The sequence below is a fragment of the Mustela lutreola genome, chromosome 2, assembly GCF_030435805.1.
Source record: "Mustela lutreola isolate mMusLut2 chromosome 2, mMusLut2.pri, whole genome shotgun sequence".
Classification (NCBI taxonomy): Eukaryota; Metazoa; Chordata; class Mammalia; order Carnivora; family Mustelidae; genus Mustela; species Mustela lutreola.
In genome coordinates this window covers 13,317,605-13,329,155 of record NC_081291.1, presented here as the reverse complement: position 1 = coordinate 13,329,155, position 11,551 = coordinate 13,317,605, and the positions used below count along the sequence as shown (strand labels likewise).

General features: G+C 48.7%; 1 protein-coding gene across 2 annotated transcripts in view; it reads right to left on the bottom strand.

The window, feature by feature from the left end:
- Window positions 1-2,601, bottom strand: part of SIN3B (SIN3 transcription regulator family member B) — a 34,641-nt gene extending 32,040 nt beyond the window's left edge. For both annotated transcript variants that reach the window (XM_059160386.1, XM_059160388.1), the window contains exons 1-3: window positions 2,454-2,601; window positions 2,104-2,210; window positions 661-814 (exon numbers count right to left, since the gene is read on the bottom strand). In XM_059160386.1, the coding sequence (XP_059016369.1) occupies window positions 661-814; window positions 2,104-2,210; window positions 2,454-2,585 (393 nt within the window). In that variant the 5' untranslated portion in view covers window positions 2,586-2,601. The remainder of the gene's footprint in view (window positions 1-660; window positions 815-2,103; window positions 2,211-2,453) is intronic.
- Window positions 2,602-11,551: the final 8,950 nt, after the last annotated feature.

Sequence of the window (11,551 nt, the reverse complement as noted above, 5' to 3'; positions counted from 1 at the left end):
CAACGGGGCCAAGGGGGAGGAAAGGCAGTGGCTACTTTGTTAAGAGTAAAGCTCACACAGACTTCTGTTTTCTCAGGGGGTCTGGTGGGCTTGGGCAAGAAGGGACTGCACGGACAGAGGAAGCAGCAAGCCGCCACTTGAGACAGAAGGAACCAAAGCCACAAGCCGAAGCTGAGCCAAGGACCCTACTGGCAACGAAATGTAGCCCAGCAATGACAAAACGGCTATCCTCACATACATCTCAACTGCTTTATTGTGTGGCTGGTACCTGGGATGATCAGAGAGACCCCATGCCTGAGTCCGAGTGCAGCTTGCCTGGCGCGCTCACAGGGAGAGCATCAGGGTAAGAGCCTGATGATGACGGTGGGTGGTTATTTTGACAGGACATAGAACTGTTAAGACAATGCCCCCCAGACACAAACAACCACATCCACTCTTGATCTGAATCCTCCAAAGGGATTGGTGTGGGGTAAACAGGTGGCTGGGTAGGGACTCTGATCTATTTTGACCTGCATTAGAAGTGAGCACTGTGTCTAGACAAAGATTGGATCTTCACTGACTTTCCGGCAATAAGACACAGACGGGCTGCCTGAGCTAAGTAATTGAGTACCAGGGCTGAAGTGTCAGGACCACATCCCTCAGACCACCAGAGCGGCATACCTGGCTAGACAGAGGCGACTGTATGTTTAACTTGCCGTTCTTGGGAATGTCTATTCTGTACCCGAGGGGAAGGAAAGCGTTGAATCCAACAATGAGGTCAGGGTGTTCGTGGAAGAGCTGCGACACGCGTCGGATGACTCCAGGCGTATCGATGCTGGAAGGAAAAAGAGGGAGAGTGGGCAGAAGTGTCCTGGGGAGCACATGGAAAGCCAAATCTACTCCCAACTCGCTTGGCAGTGCCACCTAATGAGCTTCTTGAAGGACAACAAAGCACCCTGCAACGTGACCAGTGTGATTCAGCCAATGTGTCATCTACTTCCCCAGCTGCCAGGCTCGGGCTCCCTGTGCCTTCCCAGCGAGAACCACAGGACATTTGCATGGCACATCTCCCCCAAACACTCCAAGCACACCCACCCTCAGTTCTGAAAATGCCAGGAGACCAAGGGAAAGGCCGGGACTCCAAGTAGTGGCAGGAGGCCCTCTAAGCAAGGTGATGAACTATGACACAGGCATTAATCCCAGCAAGTGACAGCAAGGCATAAATATCAAAGGCCCCGCAAGCAGGGGTTGCACAACAATGCCAGTGGTCTCCCTTATGGCTGTAGGGGAGACCCCTCTCAAGGCTTTAGCTTGTCTCTCCTGGAAGGAAACCAGGCCAGCCCTGCCATGTTTCCTCAGAGTGTGTGGGGGTGGGGGGGAAGCAGCCGGGTTGGGGATGTGACCACTGAGAATCTAAGAGTCAGAGTGCCCATGTCTAGTCCTGACCGCCCCTAAGATTGGTCTGGGCAAGCAGCTGGCCCACTCTAAGCCTAAGTGAGCCTCCTGTCAGATGATCTCCCCCATCATGGCTAGTTAGAACTAGGTCCCCCACCTAGTTCTAACCCTCCTGACTGTGTGCCTACAAAATCAGCCAATGTGTTTTAAACCCCTTCTATGTGCCAGGCCCCTTACAGAGCATTTTATGCGCATTACTGTCCAACAGGCCAGGCACTAGGGTGCCCCTGGGTGAGGCACTCAGCTTGCTGACAAGATTTAAGGGGGAGAGAGCGCCAAAACACTCAATACTCAAGACAAATAACATTCTGATGTAGTGCTTATAACAAATTAAAATTAATTTTAAAAGATCCTTGGTGAACAAAATTCCTTTAAAAATCATTTTGAGTAAAGACACAACCAGACTCTCTTGCTTGCGGACTTCTCTCTCTCTTGCTCTCTCCTCACCCCATCCCTGCTCTTCTTCCAGGAATCCCCACAACAGCTCCACAGGGGGGTACTCTCCACTCCCGTTCTTCAGAAAGAACTGAGGCTCTGAGAGGTTCCACGACCTGCGCAAGGTCACCCGACTGGGGCGGAGAAGCAGCCGGGATGGGGGTTCCCACTCCGCTCAGCCGGATCGCGGCCCAGGGCGCCCCCCCCCGGGGTGAGGAGGGGTCCTGCGGGTACCTCTGGCTTTTGAACTCCTTCATGATCTCCAGGAAGCCGTTGTAGGTGGCAGGGTCGCTGCCGAAGCGGATCTTCACCTGGTCCAGGTAGGTGAGGGCGTCCTCCACCTGCGGGGAGCGGGAGGGTCCCGATGGGCGGGGGTCGGCGGAGGAGGAGACGGAGGACAAGGGTCCCTGGCGGGGAGGGGTACGGGCCGAGCCTCCGAGGAGCTGAGGTAAGTGGTCAGGGGTCTGGGGTCCGGGGCCGTGCGGAGCGGAGGCCGAGGCGGGGCCGGGCGGGGCCCGGGCGAGGGGCATCGGCCCGGGGGCCAGACGACAGGGTTCCTGAGGGAGGGTGGGGGCAGCACTCACGTGCACCGGCAGTTTCTCGTGGCCCGCGGAGCCCGAGCGACCCCAGCGGGCGCCGCTCAACCCCCGGCCCGCGGGGCCACCACCTCCGCCACCGCCGCCGCCACCGCCGCCGCCGCCGCTAGCGTGCGCCATGTTGGAAGTCGGAGCCGCGGCCCGCCCCGCCCCCGCTCGAGGGCCGGCCGCGCACGCGCAGGCTCCGCCCCGTAGGGGCGGGGCTTGATTATGTCACGAGGGGGCGTGGCTCCTTGTAGGACTTGCCCTGGGATCTTACTCCCAAAATTGAAATGCTAACCAATTCCTTATATAGTGCAACTGAGCAAACTGAGACCTGCCCTTTGCTTTTGCCCAGCTCCACTAGCGAACTCATAACGGTCTTCACATTTTTTAAAGATAGAAAAATTTCAAAAGAGAAGACTATTTCGTGACACGTGAAATCTCTGAAATTCAAATTTCGGTGTCTAAAATAATATTGGAATACAGGCGCATCCACTTGTGTACCTATCATCTGTGGCTACTTTTGCACTATGAGAGCAAGGAGAGTAGCTGTGACAGATCCTAAGATGTGCAGACCCTGATATATTTACTGAAAAATATTTGTGGATCCCTGGTTTAGAGGGTTGATCTGACAACGGGCCAGGGGCACACAGCACTACAGAGGGCCTTGCCTTGCCAAGTGCACTTTTTGCTAACTGGCTCTAGACTTAGTTCCCTTCTCCTATCTTCACTTCATTAGCCCTGATCACATCATTTCCCCAGTGGACCAGTTCAGGAGCCTCTTAAGAAGAAAAATTACTAAATTTCTCAAATACTTAAAGCCCATTGACAAGTCCTTGAAACAGGCAGAGTGAACTTCCTCTAGGAACTCAACTGCTCAATGTTACTACTTTGTTAAGGGCAAAAAGCAGTCTTAGCCTGATCCCCAGGATCCTGTAAATCTACTTTAACATATAAAAATTCCTTTGGAAACTTCCTTTATCTTTAACCCCCAAGATACATGTAGGCAATCATCCCAAGCATATGACCCACCAATATACATCTGAAGGGTCTCATGACTCAGATTCTATTAGATGTAATAAATGACTTTCCCAGCAATAGCCAGCCCCCTCAAGGTCCTGGAAAACTTGCTTCCAAAAATTCCTTAGAGACTTATGCTATCCCTAACCCCCTCCCAACCTGGAAGTATATAATCAGCCACTCCTCCTGGCCCGGAGGGCAGCTCTTTCTGCCCATGGGTCCCGCCCCATGCTTTAATAAACTCACCTGTTTTGCACCAAAGCTGTCTCAAGAATTATCTTGGGAGAGGGAGAAGCAGGCTCCCTTGTGTTCCCTCTCTCACTATCTCTCTCTCTGTCAAATAAATAAATGAATAAAATCTTAAAAAAAAAAATTCTTTCTTGAACCCTAACATATTTCCCACATCAGCAGGAACCTGGCCCTTACAAACCTTTTCTTATGGAATTTTCCACATACCCTCTCTGCCTGCCCAGCCTGGCTGCTCCCTGGCCCCATGGGTCAGCACACACCATTTCTCTTGTCAGAAGCCCTGTCCTATGCATTCTTCAAAGCACAACTTAATTTACTCCCCCCGCCCTTGCCACCCTCCCCAGTACATCACTTTCTTCTTCTTCTTCTTTTTTTTTTTAAGGCTTTATTTATTTGACACAGAGACACAGTGAGAGAGGGAACACAAGCAGGGGGAGTGTGAGAGGAAGAAGCAGGCCTCCCGGGGAGCAGGGAGCCCCGATGCGGGACTCGATCCCAGCACCCTGGGATCAGGACCAGAGCCAAACGCAGATGCCCAACGACTGAGCCACCCAGGCGCCCCACCCCCATCACCTCCTTTTTGTGCTTCAACTCTAACACAGATTCCTGATAGAGAGCTACAACTGTGAACATTTATCAAATGAATGCACTTTCACACAATGACCAAATGGCATTTCTTTTTATACGTGAGGAAGCGCGGGAAAGCTAAGAATACCTTGGCAGGGAGTGCATTGCTTGCCAAGCTCCGTGTCAGGATTGGAATGGTGAACAAAACAGGCAAGACTCTTGCCCTCATAGAGGTCTCAGTGTTTTCAGAAAGATAGGGATCAAATAGTCACACACACAAAATGCAGTTTGAACTGTAATAGCTCCTTCAAAGAAAAGATGTAAGTATTAACACTTACTTTGTTCCAGTTACTGTGGCTGAGTCCCAAACCACCCCAAGATTTAGAGGATTGAAACGACAACATTTATTTGCCCTGCAACCTGCAATTTGAGCACTTGGGCAGGGAAAGCTCATGGCTCTGGTCGCTGGGTAGTTGGAAGGCTGGGGCTGGAATCTTCTGAGGGTTTGCTCCCTCACACATCTTGTCAGTTGCTGCTGGTTGTAGATTGAAACCCACACCATGGCTGTTCCCAGGAATACCTCCCTGCAAGTACGACATGCAGCCTTGAAGCGGGAGAGTGAGGTTCTTGTCTCACAGAGTCGAAGAATGAGTCTCGCTGACAAAGGAGGGTGAGCAAAGCAATCAAGTTTTATTAAGCAAAGATACAGAAAAAGCACTCAAGAGCAAGAGGGGTCCCGGTAGGGTTGCCAGTGAGGGCTTTTCATCTCTGGCCTTTTATTAGGACTCAACCAGGAAACTTGCCAGTGGCTAGTTAGGTCAGTGGGTCTGGAGCCAGACATGACATTTATACGTTGTATGAGAGTCTTTGTTTCTTATGACATCTGGGATCTATAGATCTATTTTGCTAGGTCTGATTAATCTAACGTCTCCTTTGAGGCCTGATCATTTTTTCTGGTTAATTTCTATTTTCTGTGGTTACAGTGTAATTACTAGAAAAACACGTTACCCCTAGCAGTTGGGATAAGGGTTCTGGTTTTTCTTCCCTTATCTCTATTTTTGTTCTGTCCCAGTGTCTGGATACCTGAAATACCCTCAGAACCCAATTGGGACCCTTAGTCTTTCCCTACCTGAAGTCCCTTCCTTTCCCTTTTCAGCCGGAGCATTGTGGCAGCTGAGTTCTAAGAACGATTGTCCTGAGAGAACCTGGATCACTGTCCTGATCCAGCCTCAGAAGTCGAATTTCCATGGTAGTCTTTCCATAGTGACTGTTACAAAGTCCCTCCTAAATTCAGGGCATCTGGGTAGCTCAGTTGGTTAAGTCTATTCTTGGTTTTGGGGCGCCTGGGTGGCTCAGTGGGTTAAGCCTCTGCCTTTGGCTCAGGTCATGATCTCAGGGTCCTGGGTTCGAGCCCTGCATTGGGCTCTCTGCTCAGCGGGGAGCCTGCTTTCCTCTCTCTCTGCCTGCCTCTCTGCCTACTTGCGATATCTCTCTCTGTCAAATAAATAAATAAAATTAAATTTAAAAAGTCTGTTCTTGGTTTTTACTCAGGTCGTGAACTCAGGGTCGTGAGATCACACCTCACATGGGGCTCCACACTCAGCACGCAGTTTAAGTGAGATCCTCTCTCCTCTCCTTGTACCTCCTGCTTGTGCTCTCTCTCTCTCTCAAATAAATAAATTAAAAAAAAAAAAGGATTTCGTTTATTTGACAGACAGAAATCACAAGTGGGCAGAGAGGCAGGCAGAGAGAGAAAGGGAAGCAGGTTCCCTGCTGAGCGGAGAGTTCCATGCAGGGCTCAATCCCAAGACCTTGGGATCATGACCTGAGCTGAAGGCAGAGGCTTAACCCACTGAGCCACTCAGGTGCCCCTCAAATAAATAAATCATAAAAAAATAAAAAGTCAAGTACAAAAGGAGGGCAAACAGACTCCAGAACCTGAGGAATGGCCAGGTTCTGGAATAGCATAGGGGACAGAAAATACTGCCATGACCATTTTTGGAAAATGCTACCTGCCACCTCTGGGGATTTAACCTGGTCTAGCAGGGGATGAGGAAGGCTTCCCAGAGGAGGTGGCATTCTAGGTGAGTTCTGAGGGTTGTGTAGGCATTCACCATGAAAGTCAGAAGGAGTTTGGGTGCCTGGGTGGCTCAGTCAGTTAAGCATCTGCCTTCAGCTCAGGTCATGATCCCCTGGATTCTGGGATCGGGTCCCACATTGGGCTCCTTGCTCAGCAGGGAGCTTGCTTCTCCCCCTGCCCCTCCCCCTCTCAAGCTCTCGCGCTCTCTCACTCTCTCTCTCTCTCAAATAAATAAATAAAATCTTAAAAAAGAAAGAAAGGAAGAAAGAAAGTCAGAAGGAACAGCTGTACGAGAGCCCTGCGAAGGGAAGCAAGGTGGTACATTTGAGCTTAGAAAGGGCAAGACAGAGACACCAGAGTTGTGGGATGGCAGAAGAGTCCAAGGCTGGCGGTGGGGACGGGGAGGTGCAGGGTAGGGGTGCCGAGGCCAGAAGAGGCAGACCACTCATCCTTATGGGCTGAGTTAAAAATTTTGGTCTTGGCATTTAGCACCGGTAGAAACCGCGCGTGGGTTTTCTCCGAGTTGCTGTTTGAGCAGCTTTGAATTTGGAAGCAAATGCTCCGGCTACTCTGCCGGGAAGCGATTGGAGGGGGGCCAGGGAGGCTGCGGGGAGGCTGTTTCATCATTTAGAAGGATGATGGTGGCTGAGACCAGGAGGGGGCCAGTGGAGATGGAGAGAAGGGTGGAGGAAGGGAGCAATAATCAGAAGGTAAAGCAGAGAGAGTGTGGTGCTGGGTAGATGGGGGGGGGGGTATGAGGAGGAAGAAAGCCTCGAGGATTCGTGGCTCCCAGCCCAGAAAGGGATTCAGCTCAGTTTCAGTGCATTCCTGTATGAACATCAGCTAGGGCCGCCTGAACCCCTCGAGGCCACCAGATGTCTAGACTGTCACTCTTACACCAGCGCCTCCGGGCAATCTGTTAGTCACTGTCCCGGAGAGCCAACTGCACTGCGTGGGCTTTTGACACACCGTGGGGGTCCTCACTCCATGCCTCCCTGCCTGCAAGGAGTATGAGTCTGTTTGCATTTCAAGGATCCCTTGTAGTTTTCCATTCTTTTTTACGGATCTCATGTGGTCTGAGGAAGCCCTCAGTCATTTGGAGAACAGGAAACCACAAGGCTATTCTACGTTGGGTGTGTGTGCACACGTGTGTGTGTGTGTGTGTGTGTGTGTGTATTCAACATGTGGAGAGTAGTACAAAAAATCTTTCACCCTTATTTTTATAAAGCATACAAAATGCTGAGTTTCTTTCCTTTACTGTTTTCATCTACACGGACAAAATTAATAACCTTAAAGTTGACAGTTTAAAGATTTGTTTGTTTGTTTATTTGACAGAGAGGGACACAGTGAGAGAGGGAACATAAGCAAGGGGAGTGGGAGAGGGAGAAGCAGGCTTCCCTCTGAGCAGAAGCCCGCTGAGGGGTTCGATCCCAGGCCCCTGAGATCAGGACCTGAGCCGAAGGCAGACCCTTAACGACTGAGCCACCCAGGCACCCCTAAAGCTGGCGGTTTAGATGGACCAACACACATTTCCCACCATTTCACAAGCTTGATAACACTGTGGTAAGATTCATAGGTGGGTCTTTCTTTGGATAGTGTTCTGGCAATGTTAGAAAGACAAGTTCAAAGGATCCTACTATTGAACTAATCTGAGTCTTTACAGATGGCAAACTTTATGACCAAAATCTCTACAGTCCAGAATCATGTTGTGGCAGAATTATAAAGCAGGCCCCGAGATTCTCACCTCTGGTATGTGTACCCTTCCTACCCTGCCCTCCTAGAGTGGGGGCAGGACCTTTGAGTATAATGGATTTCACTTTTGCAACTAAGTCACACCACATGACAAAGGTAAAGGGATTTTGGAAGTGGGCTTAAGGTCCCCTTGGGTTGATCTTGAGTTCACCAGAAAGGAGATTCCTTGGGGTGGGCCTGACCTAATTAGGAACATCCTTTGAAAGACGGTCTGGAGGTCAGAGCCTTGAAACAGCAGAAAGGTGAAATCCTGCTGGCCTTAAATAAGGAACTAACTACGTTGTGCATGCCTGTGGACAAGAGCAGTCTTTAAGAGCTGAGGTCTACAGTCTTGTAGCAATGAGGAGCTCAGGGCTGCCAACAATCTGAATGAGCATGGAGGAGGGCTGTGAGCCTCTCAGCGAGATCCCAGCCCGGCTGGTGAGATCCTGAGCAAAAATCCCAGCCACAGTGAGCCTGGACTTACAACCCACAGAAACTGTGAGTTATCATTCGCAGCTGCTAAATGAGCGGTACTTCGTTTTGTAAAAATGTCTACCTAATCCTTTTTGAAGTCGTCTTGCCAAAAATGTTTACCTTGTGATTATGATGTGTTAAAAAACAAAATTCAACCAAGTAAATTTAAAGATCGAGTTGACTTCATTCAGTGATTCACGAATTGGGCAGTATCCTGTCTAGCAAACAGAGACGAGCGCTAAGGAGCAGTAAAAAATGGAAAGATATTATAGACAGAGCGGGGCAAGAAAAAACAGATGATCTTATCTTTCTTTGGGGGCTGGAGGGACTCCATCAGGTGGATTACCTCACTAGGGCTGACCAGCAAATTCCAGACCGACTGGTTAAGATTCCAGTCCTGGGAAGAGCTATTAAATTAGGTATTAAGTGTTGCTTTGCTGATGTGGAGCTTAGCACAAGTGACTATTCTAGGCCAGCTGTTTCTTTTCTTAAGATTTTATTTATTTATTTGACACAGAGAGAGAGAGATCACAAGTAGGCAGAGCAGCAGGCGGCGGCGGGGTGGGGGGGAGCAGGCCGCCTGCTGAGCAGAGAGTCTGATTCAGGGCTCGATCCCAGGAACCTGAGATCATGACCTGAGCTGAAGGCAGAGGCTTAACCCACTGAGCCACCCAGGCGCCCCAGCTGTTTCTTTTTTAACAGATGTATCAATGTAGGTTTATCAAGTGTAACTAAGGTACCACTTGATAGTAAAGGGGAGCTGTGCATATGTTGGAGCTTGGGGTACATGGGAAATCTCTGTGCCTTTCACTCAATTTTGTTGTGAAGCTAAAACTGCTTTAAAAATTCTGTTAGGAGCACCTGGGTGTCTTAGTCCATTGCCTGCCTTTAGTTCAGGTCATGATCTTGGGGTCCTGGGATGGAGCCCCCCCACCATGGGGCTCCTTGCTCAGCCAGGAGTCTGCTTGTCTTTCCCCCCACTTGTGTGTGCATGTATACATGCACACTCTCTTCCCCCCCACCCCCTGTAGATAAATAAAGTCTTAAAAAAAATCTGTTGGGACTCCTGGATGACTTGGCTAAGCATCTGCTTTCGGCTCAGGTCGGTTCCTGGATTGAACCCCGTATCACATGGGGCTCCTTGCTCAGCAGGGAGCCTGTTTCCCTCTCTGCTGCTCTCCCTGCTTGTGCTCCGCTTTCTCTCTGACAAATAAATAACAAAAATCTTAAAAAAAAAAAAAAAAAAAGATTTCCTCCTGCCTTATCTTTAAAAAAAAAAATCTGTTAAAAAACATTTTACCTTGGGGCACCTGGGTGGCTCAGTAGGTTAAGCCTTTGCCTTTGGCTCAGGTCATGATCTCAGGGTCCTGGGATTGAGCCCCACATGATCTCAGCGCGGACTCTCTGCTCAGCAGGGAGTCTGCTCCCCTTCCCCCCGCACCCCCGCCACCTGCTGTGATCTCTGTCAGTCAAATAAGTAAAATCTTAAAAAGAAAAAAAAGGTTTACCTTGAATCTAATCAAGCCTTAAGATCACAATCATCGCACTTTCCTGTAAAGGGCTGTATTGGCTTTTGGAACTGTACATTCCCTGTCACTAAAGAAAGCTGCCCTAGGCTGTATGTAAATGAATGGGTGTGGCCATGTTCCAATAAAACTTTATGTACAAAAGCAGGTGGCAAGCCTGCTCTAGAATGCAAGAGACTAAAAGAACAAAACAACCATGTGCCACCCGTGAACAAATCTTGATTGGATCCTAGTTTGAAAAAAAAAAATAGCTATAAAAGATGTTTTAGGGCTGAGCAGGAAATTTAGGGATGCCTACTGAAAGATATTAAATACGAAGTAACAACTGTTTGTTTTCATAGGTGCGCGGTTACGTTCGAGAATAACTTTATTCCCGAAAAGCCGTCTCCCGATGTATTTTGGCGGTGAGGAGTCTTGACATCACCAGAGTCAAAATGAGGACGAGGCAAGTTAGGCCAGTTCACTCCAGTGCAGGGTCAGATCCCATCTTTAATTTAAAATGTTGATATTTTGTTCAGGATGCATTTTTAAAATTCATTTTGAGTTTTTTTAAAGAATAGTAATAAAATATCACTTACTTTGATTGCTACACCCTTAAAGCCTTCAGCCCCTGAGGGGCACCTGGGTGGCTCAGTTGGTTAGGCGTCTGACTCTTGCTTTTAGCTCAGTTCATGATCTCAGGCTCGTGGGATCGAGACATGTGTTGGGTTCCACGTGGAATGTGGAGCCTGATTGGTATTTTCCCCTTCTCCCTCTGTCCCTCCCCCCCAGCCCTCGTGGGCACTCTCTCTCTCTTTCATGCAAAAGGAAAAAAAAGCTTTGTGCCTGAGATGAGTGCCTCAGTACTCTCATCCAGTCTGGCTCTTACTTTGAAATGTTTTAGCGGAAGATTGACAGTGATCAGGCAAATGTTAGAAATAAGCCCTAAACTTAAAGATACAGAAAACAGATTGGGGGGGGGCGGTTACCAGAGGCAGGGGAATAGGGTTGGTGGGGAAAATGGGTGAAGGTGGTCAAAAGTTATAAGAGAAATCCAGTTATAAGACAAGTAAGTTCTGGAGATGTCATGTCCAGCACGGTGAGTGTGGTTAGTAATACTGTAAGGTATATTTGAAAGTCACTAAGAATAGATCTTAGAAGTTCTCATCACGAGGGGTAGCTGGCTGGCTTAGTGGGTGAAGCATGTGACTCCTGATCTCCGGGTCATGAGTCTGAGCCCCATGTTGGGTGTAGCGATTACCTAAATCAATAAATCTTTTAAAAAAATAAATAAAATCTTAAAATCTTAAAAAAAAAAAAGTTGTCATCACAGGAAAAAAAAGGTATAACTATGTGTGGTGCTGGATGTTAACTACATTTATTGTGGTTATTGTTTTGTGATATATGCAAATATTAAATCTTTCTGTCATATACCAGAAACTGATAAAGTGTTATATGTTAATTATATCTCAATT